Source organism: Vipera berus (assembly GCF_964194415.1).
Source record: "Vipera berus genome assembly, chromosome: 3".
NCBI lineage: Eukaryota > Metazoa > Chordata > Lepidosauria > Squamata > Viperidae > Vipera > Vipera berus.
The window spans coordinates 179,499,830-179,524,813 of NC_138204.1; the positions used below are offsets into that span (position 1 = coordinate 179,499,830).

Sequence of the window (24,984 nt, forward strand, 5' to 3'; positions counted from 1 at the left end):
ATTTCTAGAAATGCCAGATTATACTTAGGCTTCATAAATATCTTTTGAACATAAACATTGGCTGTGACCCAATACGTTGTTTCTAAATATGCCCATAAAAATGGTAATTAAAAATAATTGTAAAATATTGTTGATTTTTAATCATTTTAATTGATTTTATAATTCTTTTTATTATAAGATGCCTAGAGTTATTTTATTGTGAGATTGATAAAAGATAATAGTGAGAAGACTAGATAGTGTGGTGGAAAGTAAACTCCCCAGTCTGCATAAACTAGACAAAGCCATAATTTTTATTTTATCTTTCATATTTGTAGTAAAACTAGAATACATTTTCTTTAAAAAAAGCTCCCTGATTGCTTTTAAAACTCAGAATATCTGAATATTTCTGCTCATGCACACTTACCCCATTATTTTCTCATAGAATTATAGAATTGGAGGAAACTGTTTTGACTTTCTACCTTCTGCTTCTTGCAGAAATCCAAACAGAAGCATCTCTAGCAGAGGACCTTCCAAGCTCTGCTTGAACACATGAATGAAAGTCAATCTACCTACCTGAGCAATTTTAACATAAATCTGTGACAGGAGATGGAGATGCTTAAGAGCATCTCAAACAGTCATAGCCAATTATATAGACAGGCTAGTGCAGAAGGGGGCTGGGTTTGCATTTCATTAATCAAAATTGAATACCTGATCATACTCAACCACTGTCCTCAGGAAGACAGATGGAAGACTTTCTTGATCAACTGATTGTTTTTGTCTTTGTGGGAATTATTCCCTTGTGTTTCATGTTTGTTTGTGTATGCATACTTTTCTTGTCATATGAAACACTTGGAATGGGTATCTAAAAGCTATCTATAATATAAGTCACTTAACCCTATCCAAGAAGAATAAGTTGAAGAGGAAACAGACTTCTTAAAGGGTCTGGTGGTTTTTTCCCCCCCAATACCTCCCCCCCAAAGGATTTTGACCCTTTGCAAAGGTTCAAAGGTTGGGTGTAGATATTTATGGACACATAAAATAGCAGGTAGATACCAAGGCCAGGCTTTTCCATATAGTTGTTGAAAATGCAGCATCTCAGTTTCCAATAAATGTCTTTATATATTTGTACAAGTAGACAAAAATGGATACGTAGCTACTGGAGGGAGAAATCACTACATCTGCAACCTTAAGAACACACTAGCCGTATTAGATATGCAAATCAATTATCCTTACGAAAAATAACTTATTTCTATAACTACATATTTCCTGAAAAGAACAGGAGGCTTACATATCTCTTAAATTACAAGAGATTAATTTACCAGAATGCCAGGCAATTTTCCAAAACACAGTTACTGCTTTGAAACAGATGCTTATTGGTTCTGTCTTACCATCCTTTTCTACATGAAAATGTGATAATAATAATAATAATAATAATAATAATAATAATAATAATAATAATAATAATAATAATAATAATAGGAAGAAGAAGAAGTAAGTTGGAAGGGACCTTGGAGGTCATCTAGTCCAACCCCCCGCTCAGGCAGGAAACCCTATACCATTTCAGGCAAATGGCTGTCCAGTCTCCTCTTAAAAACTTCCAGTGTTGGAGCATTCACCACTTCTGGAGGCAGGATGTTCCACTGATTAATTGTTCTAAATGTCAGGAAGTTTCTCCTTAGTTCTAGGTTGCTTCTCTCCTTGACTAGTTTCCATCTGTTGCTTCTTGTCCTGCTTTCAGGTGCTTTGGAGAATAGCTTGACTCCCTCTTCTTTGTGGCAGCCCCTGAGATATTGGATCACTGCTATCATGTCACCCCTCACCCTTCTCTTCATTAAACTACACATACCCAATTCCAGCAACCGTTCCCTATATGTTTTAGCCTCCAGTCCCCCAATCATCTTTGTTGCCCTTCTCTGTACCCTTTCTAGAGTCTCAACATGTTTTTTTACATCGTGGTGACCAAAACTGGATGCAGTATTCCAGGTGTGGCCTTACCAAGGCATTGTAAAGTGGTATTAGTACTTCACGTGATCTTGATTCTATCCCTCTGTTAATGCAGCCTAGCACTGTGTTGGCTTTTTTGGCAGCTGCAGCACACTGCTGGCTCATATTGAAGTGATTGTCTATTAGGACTCCAAGATCCCTCTCACAGTTACTACTATTGAGCAAGGTACCATCTATACTATACCTGTGCATTTGATTTTTCCTGGCTAAATGTAGAACCTTACTTTTTTCACCATTGAATTTCATTTTGTTAGATAGCGCCCAGTGTTCCAGTCTGTCCAAATCCTCCTCTATTTTAAGCCTATCTTCAGGAGTATTGGCTATTCCTGCCAGCTTGGTGTCATCTGCAAATTTGATGAGTTCGCCTTCTATCCCCTCATCCAAATCATTGATGAAGATGTTGAAGAGCACTGGGCCCAGAACAGAGCCCTGGGGCACCTCACTACACACTTCCCTCCATGTAGATGCAGTTCCATTGAGGACCACACACTGAGTACGGCCTGTCAGCCAGCTACGAATCCATCTGGTGGTGATGCTATCTAACCCACATTTTTCTGTCTTATCAAGTAATAGGTTGTGATCTACTTTATCAAATGCCTTACTGAAGTCCAAGTAAATTATTTCCACAGCATTCCTCTGGTCCACTAATTTTGTCACTTGGTCAAAGAATGCAATAAGATTTGTCTGGCATGATCTGTTTTTGACAAACCCATGCTGACTTTTAGTGATGACTTTGTTTGCATCAAGGTGTTCGCTGATTTGTTGTTTGATTATCTTTTCCAGAATCTTCCCAGGTATTGAGGTCAGGCTGATAGGTCTGTAGTTTCCTGGATCTATTTTTTCCCTTTTTTGAATATGGGAACTACATCAGCTCTCTTCCAGTCCTCTGGTAGTTCCCCAGTGCTCCAGGATCTTTGAAAAATATAGTTCAGTGGTTCTGAGATCACGTCTGCCAGTTCCTTGAGAACTTTGTGTTGTAATCCATCTGGTCCTGGTGATTTGAACTCGTCTAGGCTGGACAGGTGCTCACTTATCATTTTCTTGCCTATCTTAACTTGCGTTTCTATTCTGTTTTTATGGCACTGGTTTTGGTAGGTTGGACTGTTTTTTCCCTTTGTGTAAAGACAGATGCAAAAAACGAGTTAAATAGTTCTGCTTTCTCCCTGTTGCTTGTCACCTTTTTGCCATTTCCCCCCACTTCATCTTTGCAGGCACAGGCTATTTGCTGATATTCTGCCTTAGTTATGTGCCCCTCTTTCCACTTCTTAGACTTGTCCTTTTTATCTTTCAATTTCTTTATGCAGCCATGCTGGTTTCTTTTGAGAGCTGTTGTTTTTCTTCTTTGTTGGTATTGTGCTAGACTAGGCCTTTATTATCTCACTTTTCAAAATTTCCCAAGCTTCTTGAGTTGTTTTCCCCTTTAGGATTCTTATCCATGGAATTCTTCCCAAGGTCTCTCCAAGTTTATTGAAATTAGCTCTTTTAAAGTCCAAGACTCTAGTTTGGCTGTGTTCTATTGCTTGTGCTTCCAGAATGTTGAATTCCAATATTGCATAAACACTTCCCACCAAGGTTCCTGTGGTTTTGACACTTTCTATCATTTCATCTCTGTTAGTGAGAATTAAATCCAATATGGCTAATCCCCTAGTTCCCTTCTCTACTTTTGGGGAGAGAAAGTTGTCTGCTAGTTTTGTCAGGAATCTGTTTGATCTTCCACTTGGTGCAGAGTTTGTCTCCCAGTTGATATCAGGGTAATTAAAGTCCCCCATTACTATTGTGATGTGCTTCTTACATACCTTAGTTAGCTGACTAGCAAAAAGTTCATCTATTTCCTCTGCTTGGTTGGGCGGCCTATAAGATACACCTATGACAATGTCATTCCCCCCCCTTTTATATTGACATTCAGGTTTACAGTTTTCATCATTGTTGTGCTCTATTTCTGTAGAGATAAAGTTATTTCTTATATAGAGAGCAACTCCACCTCCTCTTTTGTTTAGTCTGTTTCTTTTAAATAATTTAAATCCCTCTAGCTGTGTGTTCCATTTGTGGGTTTCGTCCCACCATGGCAACAATAACAATATCGTAATGGCAACAATATCATATCCACCTTCATTTACCTGAATTTCTAGTTCAACCTGCTTACTGTTCATACTCTGCACATTGGTGTATAGACATTTGAGTCATTTTTGACTGACCCTGTGTTTACTTGCTACATAACTTGTGTGGTGCCTGACTTCTTCTATTTTCTTAGATTGCCGGGGACAGTGATGTTCTGTATAATTAACTTACTGTGCCCGTTGTTTAGTTTAAATGTTCCTCCAGAAAAGCTGTGAATTTATTGCCAAGTAACTCAGTCCCTTTCTTGGATGGATGCAGACCATCTCTTTTATACATTTTTTCATTGGACCAGCTACAGACATCGTGACTTATATAACCAAAGCCTTCTCCTTTACACCACTCTTTTAGCCACATATTAAATTCTGCTATACCCTGGCCTTTTCCATTTTGCTCCTTATACACTGGTAAGACCTCTGAAAAAGTGAGCCTACAGCCTATTCTGCTGAATTCCTGCCCCAAGCTCTGGAAATCATTCTGCACACAGAGTACATCCTTTTGGGACAGATCGTTAGTGCCAAGATGTACAATAGCATCCACATCACAGTCCTTGCTGGCATTCTTGATTATTTTAGAAACACGCTTCTTGTCCCTACTGGCAGTAGCACCTGGAAGACACCTGACCTCTTTCAAAACCTCTGTGTCCTTTCCTAAATTTACATCCCTTATAATTGAATCACCAACTAGAAGGTGGCTTCTCTTTTTGGGTACCTTTCTTTTCTTGCATGACCGATGTGTAATACCTGATTCACACTTCTCCCTGTCAAAAACAAGTTCATCTCGGATCATGGTCCCCTGCTTATTTGAGTTATCTTTTTTGAGGTATCTTTCCTCATTTCTGATCTTGAAACTTGCCATGCTTATAATATTAGATATCCTCTGGGTGCCAAACTATGGTTAAACCCAAGCACTGAAACTTCCAAATCAAAGATTTCTATTTAATTCAAAGAACTGTCAGCCCTTCTGCTATTTTCATTAAAATAAAATGAAACTAATAGTTGTAAATAGAATGGTGTATTATGTGGCAACCTATGATGGGAGATACAGTAGAAAGGAGCCTTTGATTTTTTTCTTTTTCTTTTATGCATAACATTCCAAGAGGTCTAAATTGAGATGCTAGAGAACTACAGTGAGTAGCATTCAGGACAAAATACAAAAGCATTTCTGTCTCTGATATTTTTCTTGCTGCTGGAAGGACAGAACTTGTTCTGGCCTCACAGGACGAGAAAATAGCACGTCAAATTAGGGTGGCGAGGCAGAACTATTTTGAATATGCCAATAAACCAGGGAGATGGCTTAGCTATAGAATAAGGAAAGAGAAGGAAAGTAGAAGAATTGAGCAGTTAGAGGATAAGAGGGGGACACTGATAGGGGATAAAGAAGGGATAGAAAAGATAGCGATTGAGTTTTTTACAGAATTATATCAGGAAGAAAAGGTTCCTGAGGAGAGGATTAAACAATACCTGATGGAGTCAGACCTTCCTAAGTTATTTCCTAATGAGAAAGAGGTCTTAGATCAGGAGATAACAATAGCAGAAATTGAAAAAGCGGTCAGACAACAGGACATCTGAGTTACTGCTGTAATAAATCCTCTGATCGTAAATCCAGTCTAACTTAAAAATACAAAAGTGAGCTCATTGGGAAAGCAGCATCTGAAGGACTAAGCAAGAGGATAAGTCTGGAGATGAGTCAGAGTCAAACGATGGAGCTGCTAGCGGTGGTCAGACTTGTTTTCCTTCAACCCTACCCTGCCTGATTCAACTATTTTCTAGCCTATCTGAGCATTCCTACACGTCTGTTTTTCTGCAGACAGCATTATTATCTAATGCTGCATTGACTGTAATAGGTAGATTTTTTTTAAAAAAAAATCACAATTCTCATACAGATAGAATTTAATGTGCACGTGCAAATTAAGTTCTCCTTCACTTTCTTTCACAAGGAAATCTGCTGAAAGTATCAGCTAAAACAATAAGGAACTGGACTTCTAATATAAAAGAAAATTCTCTCCTAACATTTAAATATATCTTGCTCATGAAAATCGGATCATTTTGTTTTTAATCATCACTCCTCTCCCAAATAATGTGAGCATAGTTTTGTTACTAATACAGTTGGGACAATCAGTTCCAGGTAAGCCTGTCCTAGATATATACTGTAGCAAGAATAAAACTTCCACCAAACGATATTCCAAACGTTAAGATTAATACTAGAGCAAATAAATTAAGGAACAGCAGTGCAGTAATCACAAATACTTTTCTCATATATCACAAGGACTATACATATTGCCAAGTTCTTTCAATCTAGCCTGATTTCTCCATTTCTCCAGCTGATCTAATATTGCCTACCATATGCAATTAAATGTCCCACTGAAACCTTTAAGAGTTATGAGATCATGAGAAAACATAGACTGGTCTGTTATCCACTAATTATAACATTCAGCAATTAAAGGCTTGCCTCCTAGTAATTAGTGTAAATTATTGAGTTATTGTAGCTATCTTTGTCTGTCCAACTCAAGGGCCGAGCATGCAATTCATTGTATTTGCTACTTAATATACTTCTGCAATCTAATCCTTCCAATACATTGCTGTAAAGCAATTTTAACTTCTAGTGAAGAAAGAAAATAAATTTTATTAGTTATAAGGGAGACTTGCCTGGGGCAGACTTATATTTTGAATGATTATTTAGGAATAGAAATACAGTAGTGAGAAATTAATCTGTTCTCATTTTAATGCAAACCTATGTAACTAGATTCTAAATCAAAATCTTTTCTATTTATATCTTTGGCAATGTAGCAGAAGAGAGCCAATTTGGTACAATCGTTAAGACATCACACAAACTGGAAAACTGTGAGTTCTACTTCTGCCTTAGGCACACAGTCAGCTGGGTGATCTTGGGCCAGTTATTCTCTGTTAGCTCTAAGAAGAAAGCAATGGCAAACCACTTCTGAAAAGCCTCGCCAAAAAACTACCTCTATGTTTGGATTTATAAGGGGTTACATCCAAAGTCACATTTCTTAGAGGACCCCCGGCTTATGTTGTGTGCGCAGGAGGCAGATGGAAAGGAGATTCACCCAAAGAGAAATATGCACACAATATTAGGTTTTTTTAAAAAAAATCACAGATTAAGCAGAAATTAAATTAGAGAAAACAAAAATAGAAATAAAAAAACTGAGACCAAGACAGACACCAGACCTGACATACTCATTCAACTCTGTTTAGAACAGACATGTCAAACACAAGGCCTGGGGGCCGGATCTGGCCCGCGAAGTGGTTTCATGTGGCCCACGAAGCCATCCTGGAAACAGTGAGGGAAAGGCCCCCTCTGCCTTGGCCCTGGCCCAGAGACCCTCCTTCTGCCAGAGACCCTCAGATCTGTCCCACTCCTGCCCAGGCCCCCATAGGCACCCTTGATGCCAATGATGTAGAGCTGGCCACGCCCACCCAGTAGGCCATACGCACTCTAGCCACACCCACCCAGTAGGCCACACCCACCCTGGCCATACCCACCCGGCCCCTTGAGGGCAACCACAATGCTGATGCGGCCCTCAGTGAAATTGAGTTTGACACCCCTGGTTTAGAAGTACATTCCATTATGTTCATTGGGCTTATTCTAAAATACACAGAGCAGCAATTTTAAAATCAACTTAGTATAATGTTTCTATGGAAGAACAAAATTGCGCACCTTGATCAGTTCAGTGTAACCAGTTTCTTTTGCTGTCCACCATGGCTGAGCTTTTAAGCCCTTGACATTATACAGAGAACGCTGCCAAACAGAGGCAAAGTGACCCCGTTGGTACCCAAGTTCATACCACTTGTAGGCCTAGAAGATTGAAATTTGACAGGATATTTTTCAATTGTTGCATTTCAACTGAAAAATTAAGTTAATAAGAAATAGAATAATCTAGTCATTATTTCTGACTTTCTAATGATACTTATTTCTTGCACAATAATAAAATATTAATATTAGTTATTAAAACTGAAATTATAACGTTGTTCATTAGAGCAGAAAAACATTTACTCCATTGTATAGTTTATCCAATACATTTTAAATCCATTTTTTTAAATTATTGTCATTTACAAGAAAGCAGTGTTAATCTGGGCTGGAAAAATTAGTTCCAAATTATTACTGCAGTTCATATTCCCAAAATTTTATAATATCACTTTAACTGTCATTATATTTAATGAGTATTTATATAACTATGAGTCAACTAGGAATGAGTGAACTTTTTCTTTTGAGGCATTGATGTAATAATTCCATGATCATATATAGAAACTATTGTTACCCATGAAGCAGCAGAAATACATTGGAAAGAAAGGAACACAGGACTCAAAAAATTCAGAGGAACTGGTATGTCTATATTGATGATCTATAGCCAGGAGGAAATAAAAGATGAAACAGAATTTCCTGCACTGTGGCCTCTAATTCTATTTGGAATAATGAAAAGCTAGATGATTTTTTCATTCTCTTGTTCAGTACATCTATACATCTCCCCAAGGTTCCCTATTTGCAACAATCCATACTTCCTTATGCTTCATAAAGTTTCTGAGGGCTCTCTGTATCCTTTATGCCTCCTCTTCTGGCAAAACAAAGACAAGCAATACTCTGTTCTGAATAACGTTGTCAGAACCAAAAGAATGAATAGCAGTTATCTGGACTGGAATCAAATGTAAGAACTCCTTCATGTGGTTTTAACTGAAATGTCAAGTGTGAAAGGCAAAACTCTGCTTCTCTTTTTCAGACACTGCAAAGGGCTCTGAAAAGCCTCATCTTACACCACCTATTTATTTTCTATGCCAATTTTTATTGAATTTAAACCCCATCTTAACTATAATTATGGAGGGGGAGAAAAGATTTATGCTTCACTTCATTTCTATTACTACTGATCTCCTTGATTTTACCAGGGCAATTTGAAGGTGAATTACATTATATTTTTTTAAAGCATAGGATTCAGAATCCTTATAGTATAGGGTTCTATATTGTCTAGGGCAGTGATGGCGAACCTTTTAGAGACCGAGTGCCCAAACTGCAACCCAAAACCCACTTATGTATCATCAGGTGCCGGGTGGGCATGGCCCTTTGGGTGGATGTGGCTGCAGTGGTAACGGCAGACTGGGTGGGACTAAAAAGTTCAATCAATCAATTCCAACTTTGCGAGATCTTTTTTTTCCCACGAGAAGTTGACATTGATTGATTGATTGAAACTTTTTTTTCTTGCACATGGCGACGGAGGCCTAAAGCGAAAAGGTTTTATAAAACCCAGCTGAAGGCCTAGGACTAGGGCGACGGCATGTGTGCCCACAGAGAGGGCTCTGCATGCCACCTTTGGCACCCGTGCCATAGGTTCGCCACCAGAGGTCTAGGCTAATTACTAGCATATTTGTCCAGAAGCATTTAAAACTATTTTTCAGACCTCCTTATTCATATGGTAAGATTGGAGTAAAGGGTCAGACCAGAAGCATACATTTCCAACAACTGCAGTTAAGAATGCTTGTATCCATTTTAGCTAAGAGCAGTTTAACTAATTCCATGAATTTAAAAACCTTTATCCAGTTACGTAAAAGTATTCATTTGGAACTAAACTTTCAAAATATCAATAGCTTAATTTTTAGTCCTGACTGCAAACCTAGGTATGAACATGTATCTTCAGTGATGGGGATTACAAATGCTTGTGTACTGATTTGTTTCTTTGATTAAATCTTGAATTTGAACAAATTCAGGATTTTTTTCCATTCATTCAGAACTGACTCACAGTGACAAATTCAGATGTTTTGCCCAAAGAAGATCATTTTTCATTAACTCTATTTTTGTTCCAAACTAGAGTACCCATTGAATAACATATACAATATAAATCACACTGAAAATTAATGAATATACCAAATCAACACAGCTTGATTGCCTGATTTGTCAGTGTTCGTAACAGGAGATAATTTGAGCTGGATGCGACTGATTTGTGGGAAGCTTCAGGGATAAATATTCTTCTGCCACCATTTAACATCTTCATAAGATGACCTGAGTCAGGTCATCCATCATTTTGGGAGCAGATATCCTCAGTATACCAATGATACTCAATAGTATTTCTCAGTCATGGGCTGGCCAAATGATGCTGTTGAAGTCAAATCCCAGTGCTTGGTGGCTCTGAGGATTTGGATGAAAAGGAACAAACTGGACCTTAAATGTAGGAAGACTGAGTAACTGTGCATGTTTGGGCCCAGATACGAAAGATCTTTCCTCTTTGGGTTTTAATGGGATTGCAGAATCCTGGTTGAGTCTGGCATGTAATCTCCAGGTCCTTCTGAACTCACACTTCTTTGAACAGCACATTGCAGCAGGTGGCCAGGAAGACCTTTGCATACTATAGATTCTCTTCCACATCAAGGGTGCCCTTTTCTGGATTAAGAGGCCATTCTAATAGTCATTCATACCTTAATCACCTTGTGGTTGGACTGCAATCTACATAGAGCTTTGCCTAACAACCAGGTGCAGTTGGTTCAAAATCTAATGGAACAAACATTAATGTGCAGGCCATGTTATGTTTATATAATGTCTATGCTTTGTGGTTTGTACTGGTTGTCAATTGGATTCTAAGTGCAATAAGGCTAGTTGTCACCTTTAAAGCCTTATATGGCATGGGGTAGATTATTTCAAGGAACATCTGTCTCGTATGGTTTCTGCCTATCTACAACATTCTGAAAGAACTGACTTGTGTGGGGATCCCATTGATTAAGCAATGCTATTTAGCAGGATTCAGATAAGGCCTTCTATGTTTTAACATCTGTCTTCTGAAATAGCATTGCCTCTCCCCCGCCCCTTACTAATCTTAGCACCAAAAACATGTCTATTTGCTCAATCTTGGGCTAAACTTAACCTGACCGGGGGGAGGGGATAACTTAAGGCAGGGGCATCAAATTGGCGGCCGTGGGCCAGATGCATCACACGAAGGCCATGCCCACCCCGGCTCCACAAAGGCAAAAAAGTCACGATATGTCACGATACATATCATGATGCAATTGAGTTTGGCACCCGTAACTTAAAGGAAGGGAGCAAAGGAATGCTACATCTCTGTTCAGCTGCAACTTTTAATAACTAGAAAACAAAATTTATAGCATAAGGAATAAATACTGGGCAGAGTTTTATCCAAGTTAGCTATTTATTCATTTGTTAAACTTTTTTATAGGTACAGAACAGCCACTGCAGTGTTAAAGCTATGAATAATATTACCTCTAGTTAAGTTCTGAGTGTTGACCAAAACATACAATTGAAGAGACAGCAAAGTACCTCTTCTACAGCATGATAGAGATGTTCATCCTCTTTTTTCAGGTCCCTGGCCATTGGGACTAAATTATCCCTACCCTCTGTGGCTGTGGTGTGATTTGCTTTTTCAGATGAAGTCAGTAGACCCCCCTACCTCTTTGTTTCCAACTCGCTGCATGGCATCGCCCAAATGAAAGTAAAAGCGGCCATCATCAGTGCCAGGATCTCCTGATTCTAGACCTTCCTAGAAAAAAAGGGAACCACATCAACTACTTCTTAAGTCATTTTAACTTCATTCCTAAGGTTATCAATGTACTGAGTTCTACAAGAAATTGTGCCAGCCAGCCAGCTATTCCCTTTTCTCTCCTTTTTCACCCTGCTATTCACTTGCATATCTATAATGATTTTTCAAATTTTCTGCTTCCAACATTTCAATCTCATAACTCAACTTCTGTTTTTTCTCTTATGGTATGTTTGCATTGTTACCCCATATTTTGATAAATCTTGATTTTCCCTATATTTGCTGATACCGCTGATGTACATGGTGTCATTTTGGCTAAAAAATTAAATTCAAAGAATGAAGTCATTGTTACCATAACTGGATTTACACAGTTCCTTCCTGCTGAGCTTTATGAACCTTAGCTTGGCATTCCTATAATTCTGTATCTTACATTTCTTATTTCCACACTTATGAAATTACTATTCTTTTTCCCCCTGATCTTTTCAGCTGCTAAACTGCTATGCCCAGAGGCATTTCTAGTGGTGGAGATGAAACACAAGATGCTTCTTTCTCAAGTGTTCACATCTGAAAATGATTGTTGCCCACAACTCAACATGTACTAATCTACTATATAGAGGATTACTTCAGAAAAACCATCACAAAAAGAGATATATGAATTAGCTTTTGAACAGAGTAGATAGAAAAAACATTATATGACTTACTGGAAACCCAGAATCTGGAAATATGTAGCACCCATCAATGGTCTTTAAGACATCTCGAGTGTTAAATATACTGCTCAAAAAAATAAAAGGAACACAAAATAAGACATCCTACTATTAAATACAGTACATTGTGTTGTTTAAGTGTTCCCTTTATTTTTTTGAGCAGTATACTTCACCCCTATAATCCTATACAGTACGTGACATTCCAATTGCCCTCTTTTGGGCAGCAAATGCCTTTTGCTTTCTCAAACAGAAAAAGATAAAAGTCCTAATGTAAATTTTACTTTCAAATAGGGAATGCTTTCTTCAATCTTGTTCTCTGCCTTCAGAATGAATCCATAATGCACTTTTGCAAAACCATCATTAGGAGCCAGGCTTAGAACCTAAGGGAGAGCAAAACAAATAATAATTACGACTTCATCTCTGCAGCTTTCTAAAACACTGATACACACTTTCTTAAGAAAGACCTAAAAATGTATTTGTTTCTGTCAGTCCTTTATATTCTTTTTTCTCTATCTGGCAGCAGTATGGAATCTGGAGTTGGACTAGTACCTGACAGACTCAGGTTCTAGTCCCTCCTCAGCCCCTGGGGTACTCTGAGCTAAGTGCTCTATTTCAGACCATGAGTATACAGGTTAAGGTGCTGGACTATGAACAGGGAGGCCCAGACTGTACTTTACCCTACCCATAGGACCCATCACTCTCTCTCAGCCCAGTCAACCTCAAAGGGCTCTTGCTGAAGAAAAATAGGAAGGGAGACCACAATGTTTGCTACCTTCAAGATGGACAGTATTATATTCAAGATAGATAGTATTTAATATTTATTTGTTATGTATATGTAGGGGGGTAGTCTATACATAGGTTGTATATAGTATGGTTAGGTGTGTGTCATGTATGTGTTCCACTTTGAGAGCGGGCAACTAAATTTCATTTTTGATGTATGCTGTTGTACCCACAGTAAAAAAAATGCCAATAAAGGTTATCTTATCTTATCTTATCTTATCTTATCTTATCTTATCTTATCTTATCTTATCTTATCTTATCTTATCTTATCTTGAGTTCCTATACAAAAAAGGGCAGGCTGTAAATCCAATAAATAAAAAAAAAACTCCATAAAGTGATGTTGTCATGATGTACAAGTCCTTGCTGTATAACATTTTCTGCTCCAGTAGAAACAGAGAAATTCAAACGTGGTAGCAGATGTGTAATGTTACAAGAAAGAAGAGAAAAACTCATTATCAATGAGTCTTGGTAGCATTTTCTTATTGCCTCTAAGATGGAAATTTCTCATAGAAATGAAATTTATTAAAATCCATTTTAAAAATTCTGAATGTTGGATTTGATATTTGTACAATGGATTTAATGGAAGGTGAAGTGCCAAACAGTACAGAGAACTGTGGAGACATGACATGTCTGTTGGATATGGGAATTTTCCTTGTAACCAAATCACCTGACTCCATTAGCTATAATATGCATAGTTCAGAGCATTAGCATAACTTGAATAAGTGAGAACATGTCTTCAGATTTCTTGTACTACAGAGAAAGCCCTTGCAAAAAGTAAAAACAAGATCAATTGCTGTTTGAAAACAAAAGCAGCTTTGATTTCTTACAAAGACTATCTTTAATGTATTGTGTTCAGTTCCAGACTATGACAGTCAAAAGAAAAATATATAATGGGGGGAAATGCTACCCCTTTTTTGACATTGCTTCCAAGCTGCGATACAATGGATAGTCTGATAAAACATTTCCCAGAAATAGGGCACATTTCCCATCAGACTGATTTCCAGTTAAAGACATATGATTTTTTGATTTAATTTTTACTACTTGGCCTTCTTACTGAAGAAAGAGTGAGATTTTTTTTAAAAAAGGTCTGAATAATTGAAGGGATGAAGAACACTGAAGTCAAGCTGTTAACATCTGGCTCTGTAGCTGCTGATAGATTAGAAGTTCAAGCATCCTTACCATTGCTAATTAAAGCTAATGAGCACAATAGTTAACAGCATTTTAAGATGACAGAAAAGATTTCTGTAAGTTTGACTGCAACTGACCTACAATTTCTTATTCCAATTCATGGATGTGAAGGAGTATACTATAGTACTAATTTATTCATGGGCATTGTTGTTTAATCGTTTTTAATTTTTGTATCTTGTTTTTTAATATGTATTGCCCTGTTCACCGCCCTGAGTCCTTCGGGAGAAGGGCGGTATACAAATTAAATTAATAAATAAAATAAATAAATAAATAGTCAACAGTATGGCACCCAGAGGCTGCCATTATAATAAATAACAACATTTCATAAAATCTCATGATAACCATGTAAGATTTCTTTTGTAAAATAGATAGACAGACTGAGATGACTATGAGGGGTCATTTGATGCTCTCTGAGCTTGGCTGTTTACTTGCAGACGTTTCATTACTCAAACTAGGTAACATCATCAATGTTTTTATGTTATCTAGTTTGGGTAATGAAAGAAAATAATCTATCTCAGAGAACATCAAGGACTACTCATTTCAACCATGAACTACAAATATTCTCTTTTATTAGGACACGATTATTTCAAAAGCACTATTCTCATTCTCCCTGTCAACAAAAGTGCGTATAGTCAAGGCTATGGTCTTCCCAGTTGCAATGTATGGCAGTGAAAGTTGGACCATAAGAATGGTTGAGCGCCAAAGAATTGAGGCCTTTGAACTATGGTGCTGGAGAAGACTCCTGCGAGTCCCTTGGACTGCAAGGCGATCAAACCGGTCAGTCCTAGAGGAGATCAATCCTGACTGCTCTTTAGAAGGCCAGATCCTGAAGCTAAAACTCAAATACTTTGGCCACCTAATGAGAAGGAAGGACTCACTGGAGAAGAGCCTAATGCTGGGAAAGATCGAGGGCAATAGAAGAAGGGGACGACAGAGAATGAGGTGGCTGGATGGAGTCACTGAAGCAGTAGGCGTGAGCTTAAATGGACTCCAGAAGATGGTAGAAGACAGAAAGGCCTGGAGGAATGTTGTCCATAGGGTCGCGATGGGTCGGACACGACTTCGCAGCTAACAACAACAAATTCTCATTCTCAACTTGCTTAATTTATTTGTAGCAGTACTGTCACAAAGCTGTGTTCGATTGACTAAAGAAAGCTATGGTATTGCCCTGAATATGTCAACCTTATCTAAACATAAGAAGAAAAGAATACAATAAAAAGAAAATTGAAGACCTAGAATTTGAAAAAAACATATAAATAGGAAAACTTACTTTTAAGGGTTATAGGGCTTGCCAATTAATAACTTAGGAGAATATCAAAATGATGTTTTTTTTAGATTTGTGAAAATAAATGGGCAAAGCAATTAATAATTACTTATATCTAGGTTTTTTTATCCATCTATTTAGGTTATTTTCAATGCATGGCTCTTATATATAAAGACTTGCATAATCACACATATAGTATTTTTGGAATCATTTATCTGTACTTAATAGAAGCTCACCTTCTCGTAAACCTTCTTGGCATTATTATTGTCTCCAATTAAAAGATAACCCACTCCAAGGTTGTTCTTGAATGACGTATCATTAGGGAACAGATCAACTAGTTTCTGTAGTGTAACTAATGAACCTCTCATGCGACCTAATTTGATGGGAAAACAATAAAAAAGCAACTTGGCTACGTACATGAAGAAGCAGCTTGGAATACAGGAACTACACTAACAAAATAAATTAAGATTGTTAAAAAAATAAAATAGACTATGTGCCATTAGACAGTACAACATGTGTAAATCTTACATTTCTAAGTCATGCCTTAGAAAACTGCTTGCATTGCCTAGTGTTGTGGAGACCTCTAGTGCACAATCAAAGCATTTTCACTATCTTCTTTTTGGACAATAATGCACATTCCAAATTGTTGGCCTTTTTCTCAACTGCATCCATTCATTTTATAAATGAACTGAGTTTAATTCAAAATTATCACATTATTTAATGAAAGGCTTGCTGCTCTTTGGGATTACATAGGCTACCTCAGAATAAAACTAGGACAATTACTACCTTTAATTATTCAAGTATAAATTATATCTGTAATATAATGTTCCTGGGAATGATTAGTAATTGAAATGCATTTTGTGTCCAAAGATTTATTTTTGCACAATAAAACTTCAGCTTTTAAGCCTGTACACTCCAATTTCAGCCACTGGAAACGGACAGGTGTATTTGCATTAGGCTTGTATTTGATTCACTTTAACAAAGAGATTTGTACAAGCAGGTGACCTGATTCTCTTTATAAATGTGAGAGGTAACATGAATCACTTTGACAAAACAGTTTATATTACTTCTAATTGCTTTGAGCTGGAGGAGAAGGTTCATCTTACCATTCTCTATCCCCATTGGCCACTTGTGTTCTGGACAGCTTCAGTACATGCTGTGAGGATTACCCACAGCCTTCCCAAAAACACAGTCTGGAAGACTTTCAGCATGAGTCAAGGGTTCTCCAGTCTGGCAGCTTCAGCACACCTTCAGATTCCCACAGCATTTTCCATAGCTGGCAAGAGTGCAGCTGCAGCACTTTTGTACCACAAATACAGAAAAGCATTTCTCTCTACCTATTCCCCCATCATGAATTCTCTGGGGGAAAGGTGAGAAGAGTTTCCAAAATCTGCTACTTGGAAAGACACTGCGGTTATTAGACTACCTGACTTGAATATGCTTGACCCGTTTGTTCAGTTACTCCCTGGGACATTCTGAGGTATAATTTGAAGAAGACAAGACGTAGGCAGAAATTCATGACGACAAATACTTCTCAGAACTAATGTGATTTGTTTCAAATCTCAGGCAGAAAGAGGGTAACATTATGCATTTATGCAGTGAAAAGAAGTAAGGCCAGATTATACACTGACTCCTCACAAAAGCCTTTAATTTTAATTACTAGTTCATAACAACATTAGTTTTCATTGAATTATTTCATTTTTATTCAATTTAATTTGTTTGTTTATTTACTATTTCATTTATTTTCATAATTAACTCAAGGTGGCAATCATACCTAATACTCCTTCATCCTAATTACGTCTTTTTCTTCCTACCGTGTTTCCCCCAAAATAAGACCTGGTCATGGTGGGGGTTTTTTTGCCTCGAAAAGAGGCACCAGGTCTTATTTTCGGGGGGTGTCTTTTCCACGGTCTCATCTCGTGGTTGCGGCACTAACAGTCCCACCCCATCGGCCCATTTCTTCTGCGGCTGAAGGAAATGCCTCTGCAGCTGAGAATGGAGCTCTGGATTGACGCATGTGGTGCCCCCCGGCCTGCATTTCGCCACCAGAAGCCTTACAGAGAACTGAACTACAGATTCAATCTGTAGCTTGGTTCTTGGCTGCAGAGGCCTTTCCAAAAGGCCTCTGACAGTGAAATATAGGCCAGGGGGAATCGGTAGCTCCATTCTCAGCTGCAGAGGCATTTCCTGAAGGCCTCTGACAGTGAAATGCAGGGCAGGGCAGGGTGCCGCAAGAGTGGCTGGCAAAATGAGGCAGGCATCAATTCATGGGAGGCCAGACTGTAACAGTAAGTGGGTGCGGAGCGCGTGAGACAGCTCCACCCCCACCCCCACCCTAGCTTGCCTCGCTCCAAAACTAGGGCTTATTTTTGGGGTAGGGCTTATATTAGGCCCACTCCCAAAAATCAACCTAGGGCTTATTTTTGGGGTAGGTCTTACTTTCGGGAAAACACAGTATTTTCTTCCCAACAACAGTCCTGTGAGGTGAGTTGAGCTGAAAGAGAATGACTGGCCCAAAGTCACCCAGTTGACTTTCATACCTAAGGTGGAACTAAAACTCAGTCTTCTAGTTTCTAGCCTGGTCCTTTAACTATTAGACCAAACTAGCTCTTAGGAACTGTTGAATTTAGGTACTGTTGAATTGCCTGTCAGTTAACAATTGCTAAAGTGATAATTTGTCCAATGCAATATTCTTCAAATGTTACTGTCAGATTCAATAGATATTTTGTTGCAGGATATCTATCTATCTATCTATCTATCTATCTATCTATCTATCTATCTATCTATCTATCTATCTATCTATGCATCTATCATTTATATACCGCTCATCTTACCTAAGTGACTCTAGGTGGTTTACAATAAACATTTAACAGGTTGAGAGATATTTTGAGAGTGTTCAAATTAATTTACCGTAATAGGTTTCTATCCTACCTTGCTGCTCATAGGTTTGGAAGCTTGGGAACTACACAAGAATATCTAATTCCTGGATATAAAAACATGGCACATTTTTCAACATTTGAGCCACTGCTAAGTCTTGTTTCAGAAACCTACCAAGAAACTGCTGCCTGTCTGCCCGCCGTTTCAATGTCATCTTTACTAGATCATCAGGGACATTTGGCAGATTGGCCACTTCACCATAGGTGGTGATAGATCGCTGTAGTATTTCATTGCTTCTCATTTTTTCAGCCAAGTCATCCTCACTCTGTGTGTGATAATAAAGCATTAATAAGTACTGAAATTGCTATCAAACTTAAAGCATAGATTAATTAATTAATCGCTGTTAGATTATAAGATTTATTTCAAAATCACCATTATGTGAGTTCTAAAGTTTTGATGTATAAAAACTGAATATGGCAGATACATAACTCTTGAGTACAAAAGGAAGAATGAGACTTTAACTCTGTAACATGGTTATACCATCAAAAACTAAGAAGTTATTTTGAAAATATCGATAGTAAGATATGATAGTTGCTTCAAAACAATCGATACATTTTCAGTGCAGGTCTTCCTTTAGTTGATTTTTTTCTAAGATGCCTGTAAAGTAATTTTGAACTTAAGATGCTCTTGTCTCCCCCTCCTTGCAGCAAAAGGGACATAAGACTGAGGTCCTTAAAGAAACAACAACAGCAACAGCAGTAACAACAACAAAAATAATAATAAATAGAGCTAGGAAACCCTATACTATTTCAGACAAATGGCTGTCCAGTCTCTTCTTAAAAATTTCCAGTGTTTGAGCATTCACAACCTCTGAAGGCAGGTTGTTCCACTGATTAAATGTTCTAACTTACACAGTACAGGTAGTCTTCAACTTACGACTGCAAGTAGGATCAGAACTTCTGTTGTTAAGTGATCCATGTGTAAGGTAATATGCAATTGATTTTATGACTTTTTTGTTGCAGTCATTATGCAAATTACATTAAGCAAATCCAGCTTCTCCCATTAAATTTGCTTGTCAGAAGCCCCCTGGGAAGTTCACCAATGGTGATCATATGACCCCAGGACTCTACAACCATTATAAGTACATATCAGTTGCTAAATGTCCAAATCATGATTATGCAACTGCAGGAATGCTGCAACATTGTGACGTGTAAAGACTGATTGTAAGGCACTTTTTTCAGTGCCTTCGTAACTTTGAGCAGTCATTTAAAAATGGTCATAAATTGAGGACCACCTGTACATGTCTTACATGTTCACCAGATAATTTCAGGCATCAGGGTTAGGAAGCATGCTCTCATTTTAGGATTACATCACCTGAGAAGGGTAGAAGAGCGAATACCGTGTCTTAATCCTTGAAATGTGAGAAGCTCAAAGGCATTCAGAAAAGGAAAGGCATGAGCTAGCTAGCTTCTTCTACTCATTACATTATATGACCTGTTCCCTTCTTTCAGGAGAAGCCTTAAAAATGATGAAGTAGGATCAAAGTGATCCTGCTTTTAAAAATCATACAGTTAACCATTCAATTTTTACAGGGCAGGGGAAAACTCTAGCTCTGTCTGCATTATGTAAGGAATTATTATTATTTTTTCCAAATCACCTATGTAACTTGGGCCCTTGATAGTTGCAATTTATACTCAACTCCTTGCCACTTAAGTTATCTGAACCATTCAAATATATCTCTCTTTCTGCCATCTTTGGGGCTGATTTAAAGGGGTGTTTTGGCACTTAGTTTCATTCACTCAGTGCAATATAAGCAGTAAAAGATAGAATTCATACTGAACCCAAATTAGTACCTTGTCCGTGTTTAGCCAATATTATTGGGATAAATTCCAATGCCATGAAAGAAACATCTTAATTTCAATTATTTAGATCCAAAAATCTGAACTTTGTCATCACTTCTCCATTGTTGGGTATGACTAGCTATCAAATACTCCCTCACACATAAACAGGACTATTCAGCTTCAAATGCCTTTAAAGCTTCTTCTGCTTGGTGGCACAGTGGTTAGAATGCAGCATTGCAGGCTAATTCTGCATTCCCACTGCCAGGTGTTCAATCCTGACTCAGCCTTCCATCCTTACAAGTTTGGTAAAATGAGGACCCAGGTTGTTGTGCGCAATATGCTGACTCCTTTTAGAGAGCTGTAAAGCACTGTGAAGCAGTATATAAGTCTAAGTGCTATTGCTATTGCTATTCTCATTCACAAAATAATGTAATGGCAATTCTCTGCTAGAAAGAATCCGTAAAGAAACTTGTTTTCCCTTAGAAATCCAGAGGTTTGTAACATGCAGAATCAGGACTACATGTGCCACCAATCCTGAAAGTATGAGCTTGCTGCCAAATCCATACAAAAGTTAGTAGCAAATTGGAATTTTCAATACGACAAATAACACTTAGAAAAATCATTCACTATTTACTAACTTTCCCCCTCCCTCCCAATCCCAATTTTATGGGAATGTTTTCTTTCAAAGTCAGATTTTGGCCTCAAAAAAGGTGGTCATTCCCACCATGGACCTTTTTGTGCCATGCTACAATTTGTCCATTAAATTCCACAATTCACTATCCTCTGCACTTGGGTTTTTTTTTGCAAATTCATATGATCTATATAATTTTCTGATTAGTGTATTTATTAAAAGAGAGAAATAAAGGAAGATAATCTCAGTTCAGAGAAATTTTTCAATGTCCAATCAACTTAGTTACAACAAAATAATTTACCCTTAGTCTATCACTATTAACTTATGAGACAATATCCCATTTTCCCTATATATACAGTGGTACCTTGGTACTCAATTACTTTGAAATTCATCAAATTTGGTACTCTATGCATTTTGATGTGAAAATTTTGTCCTGGTACTCATCGTTGATCTGGTATTCAAATTTAGCACAGCTAAAACCTGTCAGTGTTAGCTGCCTTGTGACATTTTTTCCTTATGGGCACTCATTGCACCTCCTGGAACCAATTAATGATGAATGCCAAGGTACCACTGTATTTTAAATAATTAAATAACTGATAGATTTTGAAATCAGAGGCTGTTTCCTAATACAGTATATCAATTGTTTACTTTACTTACTTTACTTTATTTGCAACCAGTAAAAAAATTTAAGTACATAATGAGATACACCATGGTTTGATTTTCCATGCACATTTTTTTGCTTTAATTTTACCTGGGCTTTTCCATATCTTGCTCGTGGACTTTGGGGATACTTGCTTACCAAAGCTTCAAATGCCTTTAAAGCTTCTTCTGTTTTCCCCTGAAAGTCAGACAGAGTTATGCTATAAATAAGGAAAAGAAATCCTTACAATTATTATTTATAGAAATAACGCACTCCTGATATGTTGGATGCTGACTCCCACAAGGCCCAAACAAGGACATATAAATATTGAAATCCATCACATATAAATGGCAAAAAGTTGGGGAAAGCAGAACCTACAGTGTCAGGGAATTGTAGTAGAATATTTTGTACTTAAGATATAATATACAATTTTAAGAACATGTACAATGATATTTTGACAAAAAATATTAAAATATCACTAAAAGAAATGCAAATAATAGTATAAATTCAGGGAGGAAAACAAATTCTGTAGTTCCTGGGCTTAAAATGAATGCTGTAGGAAAAAATAAGAAAAGGCCTAGATAGATATTTAAAATATAATTATTTAAGAGGGGATTAACTTTGAATAATTTCTGATCACTTTGTTAAGAAATTAACATGAGCCATTTGTCATAAAAAATCCTCTTTATCTGAAAGAGATTATGACAAATGGCTCGTGTTAATTTCTATAGTTGCAGGAATATCATTCCAAAGACAAGATTGGTTCCTATTGGTTGTATATCAATTACTGACATGTCGATGTTGATGAATGTTCAGAGATATTAAAACATTTCTGCTAAGTCAATGCCCATTCTCATACTTCCCCCCCCCCAGAGGAAGTTTACTATCAATTAATTTAGCTATCTGGCATGATGCATGGACAGACACGACAGACAGACAGACACACACACACAAGTACACGCTAAATTACAGTTTTAATTTTGCAATATAAATTTTACCTTTTTGCGTAGCTTTTCTGCAGCATCAAGTTCAACTTTAATACTTTTATCAAATTTATTGAGCAATTTTGGTTTCTTCTTCTTTACTATGAAAGAGCATAAAAAATCCACAAAATTTCCACCAAATTCAGTAATATTGGAGATTACTTTACAGCAACTCAAGAACTCTGGTATAATAAATCAGTTTTCCATTGGAAGGCAGGATACATTTTAGATCCATAATCATTTGCAAACTAAAAATTGTATCTTGGTATGAGTTCCTGCTTTCCCATTCTCTCTCTGCCTCCTCCTTCCTTGCCCCAAACCTGCCCCACACTTGTACCTCCAAAGATCTCTCTCCTGTCTCTCTGCCAATCCCATCATCCTATCTGGTTTTTACAATTCCAAATGTGGTAAGTAGAAGAACTATAGTTTTATTGTTTGGAGGTCTCAACATACACATAGTGGATCAACATGAGCATAAAATATAAATAAGTAGGAAAGCCTCCTCCTCCAAGCAGTGGGTGGAATAAAGATAAAAAATAAATTTGATGTAATAAAATCTAAATTATTGAATTTAATATTCTGTGTACAGTATCTTTTTTTGCCCTTTGGAGTCCTGAAATTTCTAGTTATGAGTCTCTACCAATGTTAACATTGAAAAGTTTACATCAAGAAATAAGGATAGTATACTTTGGGGAGTTCCAAAACTTTTGTATGAGGCAAATTAATCTAGAACAAACAAAAATACTTAAGGATATTACCATTATAGAATTCAAGACAACTATGGCAGATGAGATGAATTGTAGACATTTTTAACCAGAACCGCAAAGCCATCTCTGGCTAAAACTGTTAAACCAGTGTGTCAAATGAAGTATTTACAGCTACTGTAAGCTATTGCCCATACATATTTCTCAGCTGTCAGAACTGTAATATTGCATTTGTAAGATTTATTTACTTATGTAACAGTGTGAAAGATGAAATGCTAGTCCTTCCATTCTTAATATTTAAACACATCTGTATTTCAGTATTTTGAATACTACAGCATTTTAGCTGAATATGATTGATTGCATAGACATGAAAAGAAAATAATAGAATAATTTGCTGTCATTTTTAAAGATTTGGGAGATCTGTTTTCATAGATTGCTTCCAAGAACACCCATGTGATTTAGGACATTTAGTTCACATTCTACAATATGGTATCCTGTTTTTGGACAATAAGGAAAAAATGAGAGATGTCCACATTGGCCAATGCTGTATAATATTCCGGTGCATTTTGAAGAGGATTCAGAAGAAATGGTTGGATCTGGTACAAACAAAATGTCTCAATGGTCCATTAAAGCAGTCTGTCTTGTGTATGACTGCAAAAAAAGTATATGCACTTTCAGGAATCCATTCGTAAATGTTAATTTCTTTTTTTTGTGGACTCATGTAGAAATCTAAAAAAAGGTTGGGCTGCTTCAATAAATAGTAAAGTGGGGGCATTTCATGCTTGCACAATTCAGTTGTTCTTTTGAGTCATTTTTAAATAATGCATATTTTATGGTGTAACTTTTACAATATATATCAAAATCAATAAACTGCTATCTTAAGATAGCAACCTCTACAGAGATCTTCTTATTTCACTAGAATAGTTTACTTAGTAGTAGCCTTTTTTTCTTGCTATATTTATAAATATCAATATTGCCAGCTAAAGCTTTTCATCTCTTACCCATTTTATTTTAAATGGAAAATGTAGCTGTCTCAACTCGTATAGCATGAGATTATATTTAATGATAGGACACTTCAGAAATTTGAAGGTTTCTCTCTTTCTCTCTCTGTTTTAGCACGAGAACAGCATGCTTCCAAATTCCAAATGCCAGGGAACAATGGTTTGTGAAACACTATAGGCACCTGGTTGGCCAAGTTTTAAAATTATTATCTTCGTTTGGACTTTTTTTTTGCATGAAAACTTGAAATGTGAAAAAGGATATATTTCTTAAACCTTAAATAAACAAAAATGGTGGGAAATCAAGAAGTCTAAATGATATATTAGGGACAAGAGAAGTCTTAGGATTTGCCTGAATACCATTTCCAATGGAGAAGATGAGATATGTAGCTATGCAGACCATATAGATAAAATATTTTTCTCCCAAATCCTAGAATGGTATCCAAAGTATTTTTAAAGATATGATCATTACTTTCTCAGGTTGACCCTGTCTGACTGTAGATGTCAAAGTCCCCCCCCCAAAAAAAAACAAATAACAATTAGACTATTTCAAATAGTTCTTACCAATGCAGGAAATTTAGATTATTTGAACTGTCTGTATTTTCAGGTGCTTACCTTTTTCTTTTTGCAGAGTTTCTTTTTCAGCATGTCCTGGAATAGGTAAACAGATTTCTTATTATCCTGATCCTTTTTAAAAGCAAGTTCAAGTGTATATTCACTGAATTATTAAAATGCTGTCTTAAAATAAATAGAATGTAACCATAGTGTGCTCAGAGTAAAATATACA

The 24,984-nt window shown here is 37.0% G+C and overlaps 1 protein-coding gene across 1 annotated transcript in view; it reads right to left on the reverse strand.

Annotated features, from left to right (window-relative positions):
• The window catches only part of ASPH (aspartate beta-hydroxylase), a 110,275-nt gene that overhangs the window by 15,427 nt on the left and 69,864 nt on the right, over positions 1–24,984 (reverse strand). Inside the window, exons 15-22 of the mRNA XM_081324250.1 lie at positions 24,813–24,848; positions 22,511–22,596; positions 21,624–21,710; positions 18,575–18,725; positions 15,760–15,896; positions 12,573–12,671; positions 11,501–11,590; positions 7,777–7,914 (exon numbers count right to left, since the gene is read on the reverse strand). Coding sequence (XP_081180376.1) covers positions 7,777–7,914; positions 11,501–11,590; positions 12,573–12,671; positions 15,760–15,896; positions 18,575–18,725; positions 21,624–21,710; positions 22,511–22,596; positions 24,813–24,848 — 824 coding nt within the window. The remainder of the gene's footprint in view (positions 1–7,776; positions 7,915–11,500; positions 11,591–12,572; positions 12,672–15,759; positions 15,897–18,574; positions 18,726–21,623; positions 21,711–22,510; positions 22,597–24,812; positions 24,849–24,984) is intronic.